A 24,051-nucleotide genomic window follows, 5' to 3' on the forward strand; every position below is an offset into this window, starting at 1 on the left:
AAAACAAAATTAAATTAATGCAAAAGCATGACATTCACCACACTTAAGAAAAACTTGAGGAGACATGGATTCAAAAGAAAATTCAAATATTCATTCATATAAAGAAATTTTACTACCAGACAAATTAAGAAATCACATAATTTTAATGAATTCAATCAACGAGCGACCAGCCAATCAACCAATGTACCCACTATTACAGATCGTTCAACCTTCTGCCCTTCAAATAATATTAGTTTGTTTATACACAAGGAGAAAAACCAGTGTATGGATATGTAAGAATAGATTTCATTTTTCAGAAACTTTTTTTTGCACAAAGTAATCTTTTATACATATTTTGTTATGACAAGTTATCTTTATCTAAAAAAATAAATTCAGTGTTGTTTGCTCTTAAGGAGACAATTTTATTTGATCTAAAAATTCGATTGGGAGCAAAGTAATTGCTCTTTATTTGCAATTTATTTTATAAATATGGCCGAATATTACCAAAAAAAGTGAACCCACCATGAAGGAAAATGTAGTTTTTTTAAGAACATTTTAACTAAAATAGTTTTCTAATTGCAACATGTTAAAAATAAGTTTATACTTTTTGGCAATTGGAAAAAAAGTATCAAAAATAAAAACTTTTTTCAGTAGTTTAAGAACATTTCATATGTTGAAGGAAAAAAATTGGATATAAAAATTATTAAAATGTTCAAGACAGATACAATTTTAGTAAAATTTACTCATTTGAGAGACGTATGAACTCAATTTAAGCAAACTTCTCCCTTTTTAGGAAAATATGAACTATTAACGAGCATAACATGTTTGCGACATATATGTTAGAACATAGCATTTTTTTTAATATAATATGTGTGGATACAAACATACATTAATTTAGAAATTATCTATAAACATATATGTGATTAGAAAGAGAGACCAAGAGAGTATAAAAACAAAACTAAAAATGGCGAATGAGAGAGATAACGAAAGACATGAACATACCCTTTAATGAGTGTATGTACACAGAAAAAAGTTTCACGAAAAATTTTCCAATTAAAATTTTAATTGAGTTTTGAAAAATATTCAATTAAAAATTTAATTGATTCAACAAATTTTTTAATTGCAACAAAAATCAATCACAAAAATTAATAGTATCAATTAATTTTTTAATAAAATCAATTAATTTTTAATTGACCTTCAATTAATTTTTTAATTGATACTATCATTTCTGTGATTGAAGAAGTTTCAATTAAAAAATTAATTGGATCAATTAATTTCGTGATTGAACTAGAAAAAAAATTGTTTGTGTGTACCCTTCAACATGGATTGTACAAAGTTCTATTAAAGACTGTCATACACAGAAAAAAATTCCACAAACATTTTTCCAATTAAAATTTTAATTGAGTTTTAAAAAATATTCAATTAAAAATTTAATTGATTCAACAAATGTTTTAATTGAAACAAAAATCAATCACAAAAATTAATAGTATCAATTAATTTTTTAATTGGATCAATTATTTTTTTAATTTACCTTCAATTGATTTTTTCTTTCTGTGATTGAAGACATTTCAATTAAAAAATTAATTGGATCAATTAATGTCGTGATTGAACCAGAAAAAAATTTTTTGTGTGTACACAATCGAATAATTTTGGAGTCTATCTCAAGGTTGGTATTAAATTCGAGTTTAGCCGCTAAAATCGTCATTTTTTCACGATTACTTTTCTTTCATAACACTAGTTTACACTGAAACTGTACATTTGACTTTTCTTATGTATTTTGATCTGCTGAATTCGAAAAAAATGTTAAAAAATATATAATCGGTATAATCGGACATTTCTAACTCGAGATATAATTTGTTTAGTGAAAAAAGAGCGAAAAACTAAAAATAACGGATTATTTCAAAAATTGTTCCATAAAAAATTAATTTTTTTTCGAATGCAGCAGATAAAAATGCTATTGTAATCCATTTTAAGGAATACAAACTTTGTGAAAATTTGCTTTGAGCTATTCCCCATCAAGTTATAATAAAATTTGCAACAAATATGCATAATTGTATGCCTTTTGTTTACTGATTTAGTTTTCACTTTAGCGGCTAAACTCAAACTTAGTACTCACCTTTAAATAAAAAAGCAGAATAAATACCTGTAAAGTCTCTTCAGGTCTTGAGTCTTATATAGAGACTCCTACGATTTTGTCTTTACATTAATGGTTTTGGTATTGATTCCAAGCCAAAGAAGTGGAGAATTGAAACAAGGACAATTTTAGAAATAATTCTTTTTTATACCCTCCACCATAGGATGGGGGTATATTAACTTTGTCATTCCTTTTGTAACACATCGAAATATTGCTCATAAAGTAAAGGGTGGTTAAAATTTCAACGGCCGATGTTGATTTTGAATAAAACACAAACTATTTAGGAAATTATTATAATTTTATTTTATTATGATATATTGGTATTACTCAATTATGTATGGAACAAAATATCGGCCAAATGGGCGCCGCGACCTCGGTGGCACACCTCCATCCGATGGTCCAAATTTTCGATGACGCTGAGGCATAATGGAGGTTCTATACCGTTAATGTGCCGAATTATCTCATCCTTTGGCTCTTGAATTGTTGCTGGCTTATCGACGTACACCTTTTCTTTCAAATAACCCCAAAGAAAAAAGTCCAACGGTGTCAAATCACATGATCTTGCGGGCAATTGACATCGCCATTACGTGAGATAACACGGCCATTGAATTTATTGGGCAAAAGAGCCATTGTTTCCTTAGCTGTGTGACAAGTGGCACCGTCCTGCTGAAACCACATATTGTCCACATCCATATCTTCCAATTCGGGCCATAAAAAGTTCGTTATCATCTCACGATAGCGAACACCATTCACAGTAACTGCCTGACCGGCCTCATTTTGGAAAAAATACGGCCCGATGATGCCGCCAAACAGTCACTCTTTGTGGGTGCATTGGTTTTTCGACAATCACACTTGGATTCTCATTCGCCCAAATGCGGCAATTCTGTTTATTGACGAATCCACTGAGGTGAAAATGTGCCTCATCACTGAAGATGATTTTCTGCGAAAATTGATCATCCACTGTTGACATTTCTTGAAACCATTTAACACGTTGTTATATTGTATATCTATCCATGGTTCAAATTGAGTAAGTCTGAAATAGAGAAATGTCAAATAAAATTCGGAAAAAAACTTGGCGTTTAGGTGTGGTTCACATGCAACATCGGCCCTTACAATTTAACCACCCTTTATATTCTGGGTCGTGGTGAAATTCTGAGTCGTTATAAGCATGTACGTCCGTCCGTCTTTTAAAATCACGCTAACTTCCGAACGAAATAGGCTATCTACTTGAAACTTGGTACAAGTAGTTGTTATTGATGTAGGTCGGATGGTATTGCAAATGGGCCATATCGGTCCACTTTTACGTATAGCCCCCATATAAACGGACCCCCAGATTTGGCTTGCAGAGCCTCTAAGAGAAGCATATTTTATCCGATCCGGCTGAAATTTGGTACATGGTGTTATTATATGATCTCTAACAACCATGCAAAAATTGGTCCACATCGGTCCATAATTATATATAAACCGATCCCCAGATTTGACCTCTTGGAGGAGTAAAATTCAACCGATCCGGTTCAAATTTGGTGTTAGTATATGGTCTCTAACAACTATGCAAAAATTGGTCCATATCGGTCCATAATTATATATAGACCCCATATAAACCGATCCCCAGATTTGAACTCCGCGGTCTCTTGGAAGATCAAATTTCATCCGATCCGTCTGAAATTTGGTACATGGATCTCCAACAACCATGCAAAAATTGTTCCATAGATCCCATATAAATCGATTCCCAGATTATACCTCCGGATCCTCTTGGAGGAGCAAAATTCATCCGATCCGGTTCAAATTTGGTACATGCCAAAATTGGTCCATATCGGCCTATAGTTATATATAGCCGATCCCCAATCACACAAAAATTGGTCCATATCTACCAACATTTTATTACTATAGAAAATTTTGTCAAAATTTTATTACTATAGAAAATTTTGTCAACATTTTATTTCTATAGAAAATTTTGTCAATATTTTATTTCTATAGAAAATTTTGTCAAAAATTTATTTCTATAGAAAATGTTGTCAAAAATTTATTTCTATAGAAAATTTTGTCAAAAATTTATTTCTATAGAAAATTTTGTCAACATTTTATATCTATAGAAAATGTTGTCAAAATGTTATTTCTATAGAAAATTTTGTCAAAATTTTATTTCTGTTTTTTCTGTAGAAAATTTTGTTTCTATAGAAAATTTTGCCAAAATTTTATTTCTATAGAAAATTTTGTCAAAATTTTATTTCTACAGAAAATTTTGTCAAAATTTTTTTGTTTAATATATACCACGTTTAGACTAACTTGCAATTTAGAAGACGGTGTTGAGAGGTTTTAAGATACCCCAACCCAAGTAATTCGATTGTGGATAACAGTCTTTAGTAGAAGTTTCTATGCAATCCATGGTGGAGGGTACATAAGATTCGGTCTGGCCGAACTTACACTGAAAAAAATATTGTCGTGGGGTCAAAGATTACATATCTTTAAAATACGAATATAAATTTTGCTTAGCATAGAAGACGCATTTCTCTAATATAAGTTTTTTTTCCTTGTCCAAAAGTCGATAAACATTTCACTGAAATCGTATTGTCCTTATAATTAAGTGATTTCACTTAAAAATGGGTATCATAACATGAAAGAAAAAATGTTTGGGCTAAGGTCAATTTGACTTTAATAATTCAGAAAAATTCTTTAAAATTAATGAAATTGTCTTTAAATTTGTTGTCTTTTTGCATCTTGACTACAAAGCAAAAAATCGTTCAAATATAGGACATGTTTTTCAACACTTTATTTTAAAGACGTTTTTTACTTGAAACATAGCATAATTTCTACGGAAAGTCTTAATTAGGAAAATAAAGTTGTCGTTAACTCGTTTTTAAAGGACTTTAATAGCATACGACGAAAAAAAAGCTGAAAAAGCGAAAAATTAAAATTTGCTTCCTGGAAGCAAGTACACAAAACCCAAATTTAAAAGAGAATTGTGTCTTAAAATTATCCTTACCTATATTCTCCGCGTATTTGGCTCGTAATCAATACCAAAATTTTTAAAGTAAAGACAAAATCTTTGGAACCGGGCATGCTTTTTTTCAGTGTACGACCGTATATACTTGTTAAATTTGAGTTTTGCGTACTTGATTCCTTCATGTGCTATCGAAGTCCAAAGTTCCAAATTCAGACTCGACTACAAGTAGAAATTATACTTTATTTCAAGTAAAAATCTCTAAAACAATGTGTTGAAAACATCACCCTTTTTTGCTTTGTAGTCTAGATACAAAGTCTACAAATTTAAAGAAGATTTCATTAAAATTGAATAAGTTTTCATAAGTTTACAAGTCAAACAAAATGTTTTTCCATGTTAATATACACACTTGTAAGTTGAATCATATAACTACACTCATAGAAAAAAGTCTGCTAAAAACAGCAGTCGATGTCTGCTGTTATATTTTTGTACTTCAGGGCGTAATGAACAACAATTTATAAAATTTTTAGGTTATAAAATTTTCCCCAAAGCCTATTTAAGAACCAAAAGTAGTTTTTGGTATATTTTTGCACTGTAATATACTTACAAGCTCCTAAATACGATCAGCAAACATTTTGTTTGCTGTTATGCCTCAATTCGATAAATATTCAGATTATTGGTCAAATACTATAGATATTCATAAAATATTGTGTTAATTATGTTAGGATAGCTCCTAAGTTGACATTTTTATTTGTTTTAACCAAAATAAAAAATGTTTTAGTGTAATCGAGCTTCAAAAATAGCAGGAAATGTTTGCTATTTCAGCAAACAATGACTGCTGTCACTTTTTCAGCAGACTTTCTGCTGTTTTAGCAGACTTTTCTGCTGTCCCTACCAACAAATTTCTTTGGGTGTTTTGGGGCCAAACGAGTTCATTGAAAACTATACAACAATTATGAACCGATATGATCCAATGGTAAAGAGGGCCACATTTCAACCGGATCAGATGAAATTTGTTCGTTCCGAAGTTAAATCTTTGGGGATGGGATGATAGTTGCTGTACCAAGAGGCAAATCTAGGGATGACTTTATATGGAAGCTATATATAATTATGAACTGATATGGACCAATCTTTGCATGGCATATACTAACGTCACACAGAAAAAAATTTCCCAAAAATTTTTCCAATTAAAATTTTAATTGAGTTTTCAAAAATATTCAATTACAAATTTAATTGATTCAAAAATTGTTTTAATTGGAACAACAATCAATCACCAAAATTAATAGTATCAATTAATTTTTTAATTGGATCAATTAATTTTTTGATTGATACTATCACTTCTGCGATTGAAGACATTTCAATTAAAAATTAATTGGATCAATTAATTTCGTGATTGAATCAGAAATTTCTTTTTTTTTGTGTGCACGTACCAAACTTCAACCGGATCGGATAAAACTTGTTTCTCCAGGAGACTCCGTAAAGCAATTCTGGGAAACGGTTTATATGTGGGCTATATATAATTATGGACCGATATGGACCACGTTTGATAGGTTAGGGGAGCCATCGAGGTGCAATGGTTAGCATGCCCGCCTTGCATACACAAGGTCGTGGGTTCGATTCCTGCTTCGACCGAACACCAAAAAGTTTTTCAGCGGTGGATTATCCCACCTCAGTAATGCTGGTGACATTTCTGAGGGTTTCAAAGCTTCTCTAAGTGGTTTCACTGCAATGTGGAACGCCGTTCGGACTCGACTATAAAAAGGAGGTCCCTATTCATTGAGCTTAACATGGAATCGGGCAGCACTCAGTTATAAGAGAGAAGTTCACCAATGTGGTATCACAATGGACTGAATAGTCTAAGTGAGCCTGATACATCGGGCTGCCACCTAACCTAACCTAACCTAGGTTAGGTTAAAGTGGCAGCCCGATTTAGTTTCAGGCTTACTTAGATGAAACAATATATCAGTCCCTTTCGCGTACATTGATTAGAAGATTTGTAAAGCGACATTGTGTTGAAGCTTAATTGTTTGTCTTAAGACAGGCTAAATCCGTTGATGGGCTACAATGATCTATATGGGGCTATCCCCGATGAGGAGCATCTAAACTACGAAATTATCAAATGTAATAAGCCAAGTTATACCCAAACGGCAGATAACAACTGGAATTGTACACAGACCTTTTTCTGTGCGTGAAGAGGCTATGTATCGATTGCAGACCAGAGCAAACAAAGTGTTTATCAAAAAACCAATGTTATGGCTTTTTTTTATACTGTTCTTATCAAACCTCTATTTGAATATTTTGCTTACAGTAACTACATATAAACGAAGTAAGAAAATATAGATAAACTTTTTATCGTGGTTAACTTCTAATCTAACCACATATTCAATTTTGTAAATAAATATCGAAAACAAATTTTAGTGAAAATAACACAAGTAAATGAAACTGGTTGCGTCCTTCGAAAATGATTGTTTGAACCGGCAAACGAAATCGGAATAAAAAGTTCTAATAGGAATCATTATTAAGAATTGTCCTGCCGATTACCACATTGGCATTCCTGTCATTTTAATACATGGAGAACTTTATCAAAAAAATATCTTTTAAATATTGATATAATCTTCATTTCATCATAAGTTCGTTTGAGTTCATGTGCATATCTCACGTTTTGCCTGATTTAGCAAAAAATTCCTTAAATGTTACAAGGTATATAACGACCATGAAGTGACAACACACTTCAGAACATCACATCATATGATTTATAAATCGTTGAAGTTGCCCCTTTGCTTAGAATACAACAATCGTATACTATTTATTGTTGTACTTTTTATTTTGTTATTTTAAATCGGAAATCTACTAACAAAATATCATCACATTAGATAAAGTGATAAACAATAAATATAACTAATTCATTAATTTGAAATAAAGTTTTTTACCACTTCAAGATCCAAGTAAACATTATATGTTATATTTTAGTTACATAAATGTGCAAACCTTTTCCATCAATTTATAAAAAATATTATTTTGCATTGATTAAATAATTTTTATTTGGGAATAATTTCGTGAAATGCCAAAATTTTATTCCATTTTTAATAATTAGTCACATTGTTTGTTTTGTAACATCATTTATTATAAATAGTATTAAACGAAAGAGAATTAACAATTTATATACATATAAAAAACCCCGCTACAAATAGTTAAACATTGACTATGAAATAATTTACTAAGGTAAAAAATAATTACAAATTCCATCTATTAATATTATTATATACGATTATTTTTTAGCATCTTTAAAATGTACATATACAATAAAAAATGTACATGCATAAACTGGTATGTTCTATTTTTTAAGATGTATACTGGATTATTGACATAAATACGGTTGTTACTCGGGCGGGAAGGTTGGTTTTGTGTATATTCTACTTTTATATTATCAACGTCTGACTTATTCAGTCTCTTTGAATACGAAATAGAATATATGTTTTCGTTAAATATTTTTTTTGTTTCTTGTCTTGGATTTTAATGACGACAAGTTTATTCTTATTTATTATTATAACCATGTTTTCAATAGCATCATTTTTGTAATTACTTTAGTAATGATTCTTTTCCAGTTAGTCATACACAAATATATTTTGTAAATCTGTAAAGTACAATGTGTTTTAAAGCAATTGAAACTGACATCACAAAATCTTAATTGATTATATTAATAGCAATTGAATTGCTGATTATCTAAATAATTTTTTCATATATATAGGTATGATTACAAATTGTTTACTGTTTTTAAACATTTAAAATTTTAAAACATTTGATGTTAACAGATAATATGTTATGCATAGGTATATTTTAATAAAACACTAAAGTGTTAGTAATTTTTTCTTTCAACAATTTTTCTAGTATCATATATGTTTTTCAATTAGAAAAAACGCAAATATCTCAAAATATCCCACATTAAAGGAAAATGGTATGGTATTTTACAAGGATTTAAAAATAAGCATACAAATTTATAAAAAAGTAAATCAACACACAATGTTTTCTTAATTTATGCTTCATAATTATGTAATTTTTCTATAAACGGTTTTATAGGATCCACTATAAATAAAATGAACGTTGGTATACCTTTATCCGCCTTCAGAATGTAACGACGACTGCTAAACTAAAAAAGATAAATTACAATTTTAATTAAGGGTTTAAATAAATATTAAAATATATTTTTTGGTCGTAAAGTAGGATCAAAAGACAACCACAAAAATGTAGTTGACTAAAGAAAATTACCCTGAAGCACCACGGCCTTCTTTTAATAATCAATACTAACGCACATTTTTGGAGTGTTATAAATCAATTATATTTGTATTAATCCATTTCTATCCGAACTTAATCGAAGTTCAAAGTAGAGAGTCTGAAAAACATTATTCAACCACTAGATTAGGTTAGTGCAAGGTTGACAAACCAAATATTAAATTTTGTCATCCGGTCGAAATACTCATAGTAAGTTAATTTGCATTTGTTTTAGTTAGATAAGAGATCTGAAATATCTAAGCATGAAAATTTCCCTTAAAGGCAAGTACTGACGTCTCACAAGTAAAAACCAAAATGTTTCAAGGTTTCTTTTCTTTACTATGACATTTTAAGGAATGTAAAGTTAGTTTTTGAATTGATTCTTTGGACCATTCCGTCCTTATTATATCAGGTTTTGTAAAGAAAACTCATATCTCTATTCAGCAGTCCCTACCCTTATTTTCAGTCTTGAAAATACAAAAGTCAAATAAGCCAATAATATCTAATAGTTGAAAAAGGTCAAGAGTGAAATGCGGATTTTTGTAGAATTTAAATTCTGTTTTTCATGTTTTTCAAAATCGACTTATCGCCTTTTGATATTGCATCAATCGACTTGAAACTGCGGTTGCCACAGTTGGTAGATTTCTACCAAAAACGGTAGATTTTTACTGTTTGCTAAATTGGTAGAATTCTTGGTGTTTTGGTTGATTTTGCAAAATATTCGTCTCCATCTATGAGCTACTTCACAAATTTTCTACAGAAATACAATTTTGACAAAATTTTCTCTATGAATTAAAATTTGACAAAAAAATTCAAGAAATTCTAGGAAAACAATTTTGACAAAATCTTTTCTAGAAATAAAATGTTGGAAAATTTTTTGAGAGGTAAAATTATATGAGAACAATTTCTTTAGGAATAAAATTTTGAAAAAAAAAAATCTCTAGGAATAAAATTTCACAAAAATTTTTCTAGGAATACAATTTTGATACAATTTGCAATAGAAAAGAAAATTCTCTAAACAAATAAAGCATGGAAATGAAATGATATTTTGACAAATTTTATAAGAACAAAATGTTGACTAAATTTTCTGTAGTTAATTCAACAACTTTAAAATTTTATACAACCCATCATAAAATAATAAATAATAAATCATTCATTTCGAAGAAACATTTATTTCATAAAACCACAAAAATTTGATCAAAAACTGCAAAATAGGATTTTTTATTTGATAGTTTTTTGGTAAAATGGCTTTAGTGGCAGCCGTGCTTGCAAACGCTGTCGAAGTCGACTTTTACTAATCACTTAATGCGAATAATTGATTTTTGAAAACCCCTAATCGACATCTGATGTTACCCAAATTTGACTAATCGGCTTTTAATGTTAACCAAAATCGACCTTTTACCAATTTTTCTGAATTTTTATAATAATCTGCTACCATTATTGTGGTTTTAATTTCAGCTTAAAACCATGCATTGACTAAACTACAAGTGTAGCTTAACCAACAGAGGAATAGTATGCTTGTCAAATTTATTTGGATAAAGCCCTATTGACTGCATGACAGTTGAATAGACAGCTGTTTCGGAATTACCACATTCCTCATCAGCATCTACTACTTGCAGCAAAACTATCAACCAATTATCAAAATAAATTTGGGTAATTCACCAAACCCAAAGTGAACTACACTTGAACCTGCCAAAAAAAGGTTTTTGATAGTCGGCTTTGCCTAAACAAATTTGCAGCCAATTCAAATCGATGATTTGAATGCAATTGGCTGGGTTTGTTTTGATCGTGCTTCCTCTATCTTCATTAGTTTTGTTATTGTTATTGTTGGTTTATTCTTCAATCATTATTGTTGTTTTAATTTCAGCTTAAAACCATGCATTGACTAAACAACAAGTGTAGCTTAACCAAATAGTATGCTTGAAATTTTTTTTACGATAGAAAATTACTCGTGCGTTACTCATACATAAAGAGATTACATAACGCCACATACTCATAAATGTGAATAAAATCTGGCATGATTTCTTATATTATAATTACCATCATATGTTTCAAACATTTATCCATCAAGATTTTTAAACAATATCATAATTTTCTACTATAAGTACGTATCGCTAAACCAAATCATCGTTTATGACATATAAACGATTTGAGATTTCGAAGACGTTTAATTCCATTTTATCGGACTATCCAACAGTACATATGAACTAGCCAGTGGGGATCGACATAATTTGACGGAATTTTCGCCATGTGTGTTTTTTGAGCATATTAACTATCTATGAATCTTATTTTGCCATGCTTAAAATATTGATTTCATATCGCATAAAGGGCAAAAAGTAAACTCTTTCTATGCCGGTCATGTTCAAAGTGAAACAAAACACACATAACTGCATATCCATGCCTTAATTCCATTTCATGCTAAGTCAAAGCCAGCTTATTTTATGGGAAGAATTGATTTATTTCTTAGTAGGCACAGCAGAAAAATCTGCTAAAACATAAAAGGTCTGATGAAAAAAGCTGTCAGTGTTATTCCGAGGCTATGGTAACCCAACAAAAACATTATCTTAGGAATATGTCTTGCATTTGCCCAAAATTCTGTTTTTTTTTTTTCTTTCTACAATTTAAGCCGTAACAGCAAACAACATATTTTTTAACAGCAGGCACTGGTTGCATTTTTTATAATTTTTTAGTGTATTTATTTGTGGCTAATTTATAAAGCAAATCCTGCTCTATGATATCTCGAATCTTTTTTGGTAGTGCTATGTGAACTTAGTATAGTTTTGAATTAAAGTATTTTACTACGTATATTCTAAGATATTTCATTGCAAATTATAACAATGCCTGTGGTTAGCTTTATGAAGAGATAATTTTTTTGTCATTCAAGCTATTACGTCAAATCAATACATGGAGAAATGTTATTACGTAGATATTAAAGGCACTGAATGTTTATTCAATGGTCATTGCAAAATATTAACCATATCGTGGCTATGAAACCCCACTTTGGTTTATGATGATGTCATTTAAAAGCAAGTAGCTATTTGTCAACTGAACAATTAATAAATTATACCAAATTAAAATCAAAAATCTACCGTATTTCGTCTTGATTCTGTGAACTATCTATGTCCCTGCACTAAGGGAATTTATATTTCGGGGTATGCCCATCTTGGAAACGGAGGCTGGAACAAATTGGGAAATTAGTTAAAAACACTAAGTTCCTGCTATAAAGAAAGTACAACGGAAAGAAGTCAAAGCGCACAACAAGATGTCTAATAATCAATGAAAATTTTGCCAAAGCACTACCAAACAAACAAAATCTTCCTTTGCGAAACTTTATTTCTATAGAAAGTTTTGTCAAAATTTTATTTCTATAGAAAATTCTGTCAACATTTTATTTCTATAGAACATCTTGTGAAAATATTATTTCTATAGAAAATTTTGTCAAAATTTTATTTCTATAGAAAATTTTGTCAAAATTTTATTTCTATAGAAAATTTTCTCAAAATTTTATTTCTATAGAAAATTTTCTCAAAATTTTATTTCTATAGAAAATTTTCTCAAAATTTTATTTCTATAGAAAATTTTCTCAAAATTTTATTTCTATAGAAAATTTCCTCAAAATTTTATTTCTATAGAAGATTTTGTCAAAATTTTATTTCTATAGAAAATTTTGTCAAAATTTTATTTCTATAGAAAATTTTGCCAAAATTTTATTTCTATGGAAAATTTTCTCAAAATTTTATTTCTATAGAAAAATTTCTCAAAATTTTATTTCTATAGAAAAATTTCTCGAAATTTTATTTCTATAGAAAAATTTGTCAAAATTTGATTTCTATAGAAAATTTTGTCAAAATTTGATTTCTATAGAAAATTTTGTCAAAATTTTATTTCTATAGAAAATTTTGTCAAAATTTTATTTCTATAGAATATTTGTCAAAATTTTATTTCTATAGAAAATTTTGTCAAAATTTTATTTAATTTTTGTCAATATTTTATTTCTATAGAAACTTTTGTCAACATTTCATTTCTATGTAATGCTGGTGACATTTCTTAGTGTTTCAAAGCTTCTCTAAGTGGTTTCGCGGCATATAAAAAGGATGTTCCTTGTCATAAACATGGAGCAACACTCAGTGATAGCTAAACTAACCTAATCTGAGAAGTTTTTTGTATGTACGCTTTTCTGGAAAGTATTAGAATACAATTTTATATACACTTACCCGAATTATAGTGACAAACTATTTTAACAAAATGTCACTTGTGAAACTAAATGTGCACCTGTGTTAATCAATATTGGAAGGATTGGGAGTAGATGACCGTTTCTGGGCTTTGAATACATTACTAATACCAGCGATACTGGTAACGCCTCGCAATCCTGTATTGTGGAAATAGATTAGAACATATTCTTCACCATCCTTAAGTTCTGCATCGTCGTCAAAGTCGAGTCGCACCAGCTCATCGTTTGCTTGTTGTTGTCTACGCACACGTTCCTTATTATGGTGACGATGTCGGCCATGTCGATGACGAGAAGGATTATTATCCCAGAATGGATCTCCCGCTGTATCTGGAGTCGAGGGAGGAGACTCTGGTTGTTTCACATATTCATATGAAACATAATCCTTGAGACTGGAATAATTTACTGGAAATATGCCAATCCAATCGAAATCGCGCTCCTTGAATTCCAAGGGTTTCTTGTATTCCACAGTATTTTCTTCATTAATTTTCCATTCACCGATATCCTTAAATTCGACACAAGTTGCTCGATAATTTGGATATAACTTTATAGTGAATTCACTTGTAACAGGCTTATGGTCACTTATATTATATCCGGGCTGGGATTTATAGGCACACTGTTCAATTTCCAAGTTAGCATTAGGTTGTTTATTGTTTGGTTGTACCGAATACAAAATGCGATCTGTCCAGGCAGGCCTTCGTTTTAAATTGTATTCGGAAGTGCCCTCGTGGAATTTAAATGTTGGAGGAAATGCTGGCTTCCGTTCTTGAAGCAATTGGAAAGCTTCCTGAGTTTGTTGTCTGACATAAGACAATTGGTCCCGTTTCATTAATTCTTCCAATGCCTCCTCGTTTACAACTTTATCTCGAACCTCTTGAGCCGTATCTTCGCCCATCAAACGGAAATTTAAATCACCAAACAAGAAAACATAATCATGGTCATAAATTTCTCTGTAACGGGGTACATGATAGTGGTGATTATCCATAATCTGTTTAAAATCTTCGATGCGCTCATCCAAGTGGTGATCATGAGCGGCCAAGTGTGCAACCACAAACGTTAATGCACATCCATATAAATTAAAACGCACTGACACTGCACCTTTATTACCCCAAATACCACCGAATCCAGTTCGGGTGAACTCAGGCTCAATGTCGCGCAAATGAGGAACATGCTGCCGTCTTACAAATATGCTTATTAGCAGACCTTGCATTTGTTCGCTCTTGATAAGAACATAGTCATAGTCCTTTAGTAGTTTCTTTGCTTTATCGGTCCATGGATCTTCCTTGAACAAACCCAAAACTTGCTGTTGTGGCTGTACATTTGTCTCCTGCAGTCCAATAGCATAAATGTCAGGCAAATGATGATCTTCCACCGAATTACTTATGCCCAACAAATTTCGTAATGATATATTGTCTGGAAATCGAGTACCCACATTCCAGGTGACAATGTATACACGATAAGTGGCCAACTGATTGGATAATTTTGTTGAAGTACCACTGTTCGCAGCGACGCTCGTATCAGCAGCAGTATCTTTATTACTTAAACTCATTGCAAACAGCAATAAATGAACTTTAACTTATTAACTTTATTCGACGGCCTCTCACTGTATAATTAGTAAATATCCGATCAATAACAATTGAATACTTGCTAAGTGGGATTTATTTTTCGTTAACAGCTGCTTTCTTCACTTGAACTAGTTAATTGATTTTGGAGGATGACTATTTGATACAAAGTCACAAATCTCAAAACAACTAATTAACTATTTTATTCTTCCGCGTTTTCCCTCCTCCAAAACGATATTAATATGAATGAGTAACAAATACGTGTTGTTGTTGTTGTTAACTCTAACGAATCTATTAAATGAATACTTGTTGTTTTGCATTCGGAAATATGTCAAAAGCAGCTGATTTCTCAGTGTTGCCAATAAATTTCCGAAAATGTTGTACAGAGACATCTTGAGGATATATGCTCATATACGATCTTTCTCACCAAAAGATTTAAAAAGGATTTGTGTTCATAATTTGTTTTTTTTTTTTTCTTTTTTTAAAAAAATTAACCGAAAAAATGTAGTGGATTTCAATTCCGAATCCGGACCTGCTAAATCTTGTCAAAAATTTAATTTGAAGAAAAGTTACCGTGAAATTGGTATACAACTCTGATGAAAATTCGGCGAGGATAGTTATCGATTGTTTACATTTTTGACAACTGCATTATTGGCATGAATGTGAAGTTCGGTACTTTTGTACCGACCTATATATGAAAAGAAGAAGAATGTCAACGCATCAGTGTGAATGTTAACAAAGAAGAAAATGAAAACAATATCCATTTGTTTTTAAAGCAGGGAATGAGTGCCAAATAATTCTTTACTTTACTGAAGAATCACTAATGTCGTGATAGCATGCTAGCACAGAAGATAATAGTTATCCATCCAGGTTCCCTGAATTTGAGAATAGGAAGAGCAAGCGACCTTAATCCTATTACCATACTTCATGCAATTGGCAGAAGACGTAAGGACTCGCAACAATACGATACCAAATATAATGATGCACTCCAACCAACGGTCCCAATCGATAACAAAGACTTACGTCAAGAATTCGATGAAAGTAGGTTGCATGTCTCGCATTCCCTACAATCGCAGGTAGCCCAATATGAAGATCGTGGTGGAGGCTCAAAAAGGCTTCGTATTGCTACGCCTCCACAACAAATTGCCACATTCAACAGACGATCGGTGCCAGAGGAGTTTCCCATAGATATTCCCACAAAAAATGATATTGTAGATTCAAATTCTGCGAAGAAATCCATGGAAAACATATTCGATGAGGAAATTTTGAAATTGGATTCTAAAGGTCTGAAAGACTATAATGTTCACTTTCCAATGAGGAGAGGAGATCTAAATGTACACACAAACCTAGGTGGGTCACTAAGTTCAGTTCTATCTGATTTGGAAACAATCTGGGCATATGTTATCGAAGATCGTATGTCCATATCTCGTAATTCCCTTGAACAGTATGGAGCGGTGCTAGTTATAAGCGATATATACAATCGAAGCGTTCTTAGAGAAATGGTTACATTGATTTTGCAACGTTTGCGATTTCGTGCATGCTTCTTAGTGCAGGACCATGTTGCGGCTACTTTTGGAGCTGGCTTGGGCTATGCTTGTGTCGTTGACTTGGGCGACCAGAAATGTTCTATTTCATGCGTTGAAGATGGAATATCCCAACCCGATACACGTGTACGCCTTGGTTATGGTAGTGGTGACTTGACTCAAGTTTTTCTAGCTTTACTGAGGAAAAGTTCCTTTCCCTATAAAGATTGTAATGTGGACGATGATTATGCGGATGCAAACTTGATTAGAATATTAAAAGAACAATACTGCCACCTGAATTTGGAGATATGTTCAGGGGCACAGGAAAAGAATTTCGAGGTTTGATAAATATTTGAAAATAGTTTCAAGACCTTTTAGCATTTTTTGTCTTTTCAGGTGAAGAAAACAACAAAACGTTTGCGCTATACATTTCAATTAGGCGATGAATGCGTTGTAGCACCATTGGCACTTTTCCACACAGATTTATTAAACATAACGGGAAAACCAAAGCAAGTACGCCTCCAAGTTCGAAGTAGTCAACAATCAGATCCAGAAGATTGTTTCGATGCAGAATATATTAGGGAAACCGGCCGAGTACGCAATGGCAGAGGCGACCAATTACTTGAGGGTATTATGCCTATAACTGGAGACACTCCTGACGATGAGCTAGTTGTGGTTGATAATTTTGACGTAGACGATCGTTCGGCTAATGTGCGTAGCGCTGATAAAGAGGAGCAAATTTATTATATAAATGGTCAAATTGTTTCCATAGATTTAGCAATTGTGAGAAGCATCGATCGATGTTTGTCGGATGATATGAAGCGAAAAATGTACGGCAGCATTTTGCTAGTGGGTGGAGGTAGTAAACTAAACGGATTTGCCAAGTGGCTTGAGAAAAAAATTACATTACATGTGCGATCTGGCGAACATATTCCATACGAAGTCAACGTTTGTGTCAAAGAAATGGATGCATCGATGATTGCATGGAAAGGAGCAGCTATAATGTCATGTCTTGATAGTGCCCCCGAATTATGGTTGCTGGCAGATGAATGGGAAAAGTATGGTCTTCGTATATTGCGTGAAAAGGCAACATTTATATGGTAAAATTTTGTAAAGCTAAAAAAAAGTTCAGTGCTGAATATATCGCACTATATATTTAATATGAATATTTCACTGCCCTCTTTAGAAAGAGTAACGACCTATGGTACCCTATGACTAATGAGCATAATTTGTACGAATATAGACTTAGTACAGATATTTTAAATCAGCCAACTCTTTTACACAACTCCATTACACAACTATTCCATCTCATTATGTCGAAACTTTGAAAAGTGCGCAATTTAATGCTAAAAAAATAAAATAATAAATTGACCCTTCAATTTTTGTAAGATAATAAAATAATAACAATTTTGAAAACCATCATTAACTTCAATCAATTGTATACAAATCAATTTTTTCCTTTCTTTCGAAAACAATTTTTACCATATTTGCAGGACTCAAAAACCTCCAGAAGGGAGCTATATTCTATGGATTTCCAAATCGCAGCTACGTGAGTCTCATCACTAATTGATTTACTATCACTGGGATTTATTTTTTCAGGAAAATGTCTTCCTAAAGTTTGAATGATTTAGGTAGCCTCTCCACTGTCCTTGATGAGGTGCTGCTGGATGACAAATGTACAGAACACCTTCATCGAAAGCTTTTTGAACGCATATATGGTGGAGACGAGGACACTCTCGATATTTTAGAAGATCTAGTCATTTGGATGATTAAAATTTGATATCTTTGAATATTTCAAGATAATCAGCAGGGGAACTCCAAAATCTTCTTACTTGTTTGACATAATGCAATCAACAACCCAATATTTAATTACGTCTACTAATTTAGAAATGTTAAGACAATGGAAAATTAACAATATATCAATTTTTATTATATAACAAGTTCATATAGAAAATAATAATTTAATTTCAAATGACTTAATATTCCTACATAGGCATTAAATTCTTTTTTTTTTTAATTAAAACAAACAATTGAAAATTCAGCAAATACTTTCTCATTAAAAATGTGCATGCAAGTGCTTGCGAATAAATTATACGACCTTGAACGAGTTCGTTTAAAACATTAGTACATTCTTATAGAATTGTTATCTGCAATTTGGACATTGTTTCTATAAAATTCTCCGGCTAAAGATTACTTCAATATTTAGAATTTATTTAACGCTGAATTAGAAGATATCACATATTGTAACATCAGTCCCACTTATTAATATTTTATTATTATGCTTATAACTATACAACAAGTCTTTTACAAACCATATAAATATTTATTCCAAATTTTTTGGTGTACTGGATCCCATATAAGTATACAAATCGGACAGGGTTGAATTAACAAGTTTTGCTTTTATGGTATCACGTTTAAGACGTTTGTAAGCCTCAAAACGATGACAACCACCGAAACTGTAGTAATAATTTCCACCCTTTGTACCTTTAATCCATAAAACATCAATTGGTGGGACATTTGCTGAATTTTTTTCATTCTAGATAAGAAAAAATGCCAAAATTTAACTCTCATTGATACTTTGATGTTTTCTCTCTTACATACCTCTATGGTTTCCATTAATGATTTCACTTTATTTTCATCCAACACTGGGGGTATTGGCCGGTGAATGACACTCATAGGCATATCATGTATTTCTTCAATATTGGCTGAATGTATACTACGATCAAGAGTTGAAGACATATTTTTAGAGAGGATTTGTGTAGCTGATACTCCTAAAATTGACAAAAAATGCATATTTCAGACGATTAACATTCTTCATAAATTCCCCAAAATATTTTCGTTGCATTCCTATTTATATATTTCATAAGTATTGTTGATCTATACAATGAATAATTCCGTTCCTACCTGTAATTGACTTAGCGTTAAGTAAAACACGTCTGCTCGTTGGCAAAATAAACTTAGTAATGAGCTCCATTCCAAGACGTTGTACGATTCGTCAAATGCAAAAGCGCCGGTACTCCTAGAACTTGTTTTGATATTGCTTTGTTTTGCCTCTTTTTTAATAACTTGCGAATTTATGTTTATATATTATGAGGAGCAGCGGAGACTGTGGGGGGAGGCAAACAGTACGTGTTTGTGTTTAAATATGCATACATTCATGTACGTTATTGCAATCTAGATGATTGGGACAATTCAAAAATAAAACAAAGAAATTTTTGTATTAAAATGATAAAATATCGATAAGTGAAAAAAGATTTATATAATACAAATATAAGAACCGAAGGGATTTGTATTATAAAAGTGGTGGACCTATCTTTTGGGAATCTTTATAAGCCTACCTAATATGTGATTGTAATCGCTTGTTATGTTAGTGCCACTGAATTTATTTGAAATTAAAATTTAAACTTTCTACTCAATTTCTTATCTACTATTGATAAAAAAAAATGGGAGTCTATTTATGGACATATCGTTAAGATTTCACAGCTCATATATAGCAAAACAATGATCCACAGGAGAACCATGGGTAGTGTGTTCGTGTTCAACATTGAAAATTAAAATAAAAGTAAACAATTTACAGCTGGTAAATTTCGGAGATGTTTGTTAAAAGGGGAAAACAGCAAATTAAAGAAAAAATACATATTGGGTAGTTGAAAAATTATTTTCGTATTATGTCAATAGATATTGTTGGAGTTGTTTATCTCGAAGGCTACCAATAACTATATGATTTTGGAGAAGTGTTAATTTTCATTTAAGTAACAAAGAAACTTAGTTTCAGAGAAGCTGAAAAGATGTTACTACAGTCCAAAAATGTGTAAAAACTAATATAAGAATTCGCAATATTTTGAAATTATTATTATAAAAAAAGAGAATACCAATCAAACCACCAAAAATTTGTAATGTTTATGGAGACGATGCTGTATCAGTTCGTGTACATTTGTTTTGATGTGCAAATAGTCGATGAAATTTAAGAAAAATTTATGACATCGCCAAGGAAACATTCATCATTCATGGTTAGCATGCCCGCCTTTCATACACAAGGTCCTGGGTTAGATTCCTGCTTCGATCGAACACCAAAAAGTTTTTCAGCGGTGGATTATCCCAGTTCAGTAATGCTGGTGACATTTATGAGGGTTTCAAAGCTTCTCTAAGTGGTTTCATGGAATCGGGCAGCACTCAGTGATAAGAGAGAAGTTCACCAATGTGGTATCACAATGGACTGAATAGTCTAAGTAAACCTGATACATCGGGCTGCCACCTAACCTAACCTAAACAATCAAAAAGCCCAGAACAAATCAGCAGAAAAAAACACACAACGGTAGACCACACACATCATTGATTATTCGGGAACTGGGAGAGCTTGGAAGCAGTCGATGAAGTTTGCATCTACCATTTTCCCCAACCTTGTCCTTTTGGACTACAATTTGTTGCGGTCAATACAAAACTCCCGTAATGGAGTATAGTTGGCTTTAAGATTAGCTTGTGAAAATTACTTGTAGCAGTTTTTCGTCGGGAAACCTTAAAAGTTTTATATTGATTTTCTAGCGGAAAAATTGCAAAAGTTTATCGACCAATCGGATAGCCAAATAGTAATACATAAAGCCTAATAAAAGTCTCCTCAATTAGATTATTGGTTGTATGAACCATTTTGCAATTTTGATTTTTATTAAAGATGTTGCAGCAACTTCTTTCGAAATTTCGCTAAACATAATGTTTTTGCACTGCATTTCGAATAGTAAGGTCGAACACCTATATTACCTGTTTATTTCGAATAGTAGCAACATGTAAATAATCCGCAACATTTCACGGAAATTACGTCAATAACACAGTTTTGTCATTTATTTCTTCTGGTCGGTATGCATTCTAAAGAAAGTCGATAACAATGCCACAATTTTTGCTATCGTACCAATGTTCAACAACAACAGCGTAAAGATTGGCATCACCATTTCATCGATTATTTGGCTCCTGTAATCGACCATTCCCTAATCGATAAATGTCGAAGTTGATGCTCCATTCAAGGGGACCTTATACGGTCGGATAAACCTGCGACACAACACGTTGCACCGACAAATTCGCTATAAGACCACGTTCGCATGTTGCAGGACGTGTTGGCATAAAATCAAAACAACTTTGATTTATTCTGTAGTGGGATTCTGTATTTCTTCACGATAATCGCATCGTTTACGTTGTCTACGAAAAAACGTGTTTGCACTAACGATCGTGTCATTCTGTAACTAATATGTAGCAACTGTTGTTTAAGCTGCGCTGCGCTTGGCAACCCTGCTACGAAAAACGGTGGAATGACAAAAAAAGTTTGCAAAATTGGAAATTGTATGGAAATTTAAAAGAAATACACAAATCCGGAAGAGAAAAATGGGTAATATTCTCAACTTATATTAAATTCCCTTTAATTTAAGACCATTTAAGGCAGTTCCGCCCGATAAAATTCTTAGAACGGCTTAGAACCTTCAGATTTTTAAAATATTGCAGAAAACTCTTTTTGTAATAGAGAAGGGATCAATTTTTTTCCTATTAAAAGTAGCGTACATAATTAAAGACCCTATTTTGCATGAATGACATTTTCTGCTGATAACGTGAATTCATTAGAGAAAATAAACAACCAAAAAATCTTCGTTGTTTACTTAATGAAGTATTTATTGTTATCTGCACAGAAAACAACACAGCTGATTTTAAACGATTGTAAATGTAGTTTAAAACGTCTACCGAATACCTTGGATGTTATTTTTCTTGTTATCCCATCTTAACGATGCGATTCATCATTAAAATTGAATACAGAATCCCACTACTGGTTGTGATCAAAGACAATAAACTTTAGAAGATGGGAAATTGGCTGGCGTCACACCAAATGTTGTAATTTCTTTTATTTGCATTTTTTTGTAATGAAAACTTAATTTTTTAAATTAAACAATGCTAAATTTTGAGCAATAAATAAAAAAATATATTTTCCCGCTTGTTCCAAGATGTTTCCAACTCTTAATATCTTTTTATTTGCATTTTAATGTGTCGAACCAAACGCGTAATGCGCTTTACAGACTATCACCCTGCCAGCATTTCAAAGTTCAATTTCATCTTCATCGCTACCACAGACTCGTAAATGTCACTACAACCATCCTACTGTGATGGGGGGCAGCATATCATAAAGTACAAAATGTACTTCCCCTGCCAGCATTTCAAAGTTCCATTTCAACCTCATCGTTACCACAGACTCGTAAATGTCACTTCAACCATCATGAAAAGGTACATCAAAAAGTACATGCAAGTAATTTGCCATCCCTACCGTTAAAAAAGCCATTTTTTTTGTGAAACGCCAAGCGCAACCAGCTTGTTATATTTTAATTAAATAAAAACGAAAATAAAGTTCTGAAAACATAGATTATACGCTTAAAATTGTGAAAGGTATATTGGTGGACAATTTGGTGATTTTCCAAATGGAATAAAGTGATTGTTTTTCAGATATTTTACAGACACGCTGCCTCCATGGAATAAAAACACTGGTTGATAGACGCAGCAACATGTAACTCGCTACTTGTAACTCAACATCATCATTAATGCCAAAAATTATGTTAAATGTAATGTGATAGTGGTATAAATGTTATATTTTTAAGAATTTGTAAATGTTTAATCAAATTAATAAATATCTAAACAAACGTGTTTTACTCGACCACAATGATTCTTTTACAACTATCTTAAAATGCACTTTTTCTGATTGTTTGGAGGGTCCCTTATTGGCGTCGTTCTAAATTGATCTATAAAGGCACCTAATAATTGCACTCATGCGAAACATTTTTGTAGTAACTTGGCGTGGTACAACTTCTCAATAGTGACGGCGCTTTTCCGACGAGTTTTTGATGTCGTATATGATTGTTTTCAACGTAGTGGGGATTCTCAAAAGAGTCCCCAAATTCAAAAAATGTTGGCAGGGTCATACATGTATTTTGCCATCACTACTTTTACAAAAGCCATTTTATTTTTTGTGAAACGCCAAGCGCAACCAGCTTGTTATATTTTATTTAAATAAAAACGAAAATAAAGTTCTGAAAACATAGATTTTACGCTTAAAATTGTGAAAGGTATATTGGTGAACAATTTTTGATTTTCCAAATGGAATAAAGTGATTGTTTTTCAAATATTTTACAGACACGCTGCCTCCATCGAATAAAAACACTGACTGATAGACGCTGCAACATGTAACTCGCTACTTGTAACTCTACCTCATCATTAATGCAAAAAATTATGTTAAATGTGATGTGATAGTGGTATAAATGTTATATTTTTAAGAATTTGTAAATAATTAATCAAATTATTAAATATCTAAACAAACGTGTTTTACTCGACCACAATGATTCTTTTACCACTATCTTAAAATGTGGTTTTTCTGATTGTTTGGAGGGTCTCTT

At 31.8% G+C, this 24,051-nt stretch overlaps 3 protein-coding genes and 1 long non-coding RNA gene across 5 annotated transcripts; 2 read left to right on the plus strand and 2 right to left on the minus strand.

Moving 5' to 3' along the window:
* Positions 1 to 8,106: 8,106 nt before the first annotated feature.
* On the minus strand, positions 8,107 to 15,392 carry LOC142228487 (inositol polyphosphate 5-phosphatase K). Of its 2 annotated transcripts, none has more exons than XM_075298921.1 (2): positions 13,538 to 15,392; positions 8,107 to 9,196 (listed from the first exon to the last, which is right to left on the minus strand). In XM_075298921.1, exon 1 carries the CDS (start codon positions 15,098 to 15,100, stop codon positions 13,601 to 13,603), a length of 1,500 nt encoding a protein of 499 aa, XP_075155036.1. In that variant the 5' UTR covers positions 15,101 to 15,392; the 3' UTR covers positions 8,107 to 9,196; positions 13,538 to 13,600. The 2 variants fall into 2 exon arrangements, with proteins under 2 accessions (XP_075155036.1, XP_075155035.1); XM_075298920.1 differs by having other exon boundaries at positions 8,107 to 9,201.
* A 457-nt stretch (positions 15,393 to 15,849) lies between these two features.
* On the plus strand, positions 15,850 to 18,068 carry Arp8 (Actin-related protein 8). Its single transcript, XM_075298759.1, has 2 exons — positions 15,850 to 16,975; positions 17,033 to 18,068. The coding sequence occupies exons 1-2, from the start codon at positions 15,950 to 15,952 to the stop codon at positions 17,738 to 17,740; spliced, it is 1,734 nt and encodes a 577-aa protein (XP_075154874.1). The 5' UTR covers positions 15,850 to 15,949; the 3' UTR covers positions 17,741 to 18,068.
* A 758-nt stretch (positions 18,069 to 18,826) lies between these two features.
* Positions 18,827 to 20,175, minus strand: Srx (sulfiredoxin). The gene is made up of 4 exons (XM_075298760.1): positions 19,975 to 20,175; positions 19,541 to 19,810; positions 19,238 to 19,407; positions 18,827 to 19,172 (listed from the first exon to the last, which is right to left on the minus strand). The coding sequence occupies exons 2-4, from the start codon at positions 19,608 to 19,610 to the stop codon at positions 18,960 to 18,962; spliced, it is 453 nt and encodes a 150-aa protein (XP_075154875.1). The 5' UTR covers positions 19,611 to 19,810; positions 19,975 to 20,175; the 3' UTR covers positions 18,827 to 18,959.
* Positions 20,176 to 22,674: 2,499 nt separating this feature from the next.
* Positions 22,675 to 23,301, plus strand: LOC142231545 (uncharacterized). Its single transcript, XR_012720822.1, has 2 exons — positions 22,675 to 23,050; positions 23,108 to 23,301. It is a non-coding gene; the product is annotated as an uncharacterized LOC142231545 (long non-coding RNA).
* The last annotated feature ends 750 nt before the right edge of the window (positions 23,302 to 24,051 follow it).

Source organism: Haematobia irritans, chromosome 3 (genome assembly GCF_050003625.1).
Source record: "Haematobia irritans isolate KBUSLIRL chromosome 3, ASM5000362v1, whole genome shotgun sequence".
Lineage (NCBI taxonomy): Eukaryota > Metazoa > Arthropoda > Insecta > Diptera > Muscidae > Haematobia > Haematobia irritans.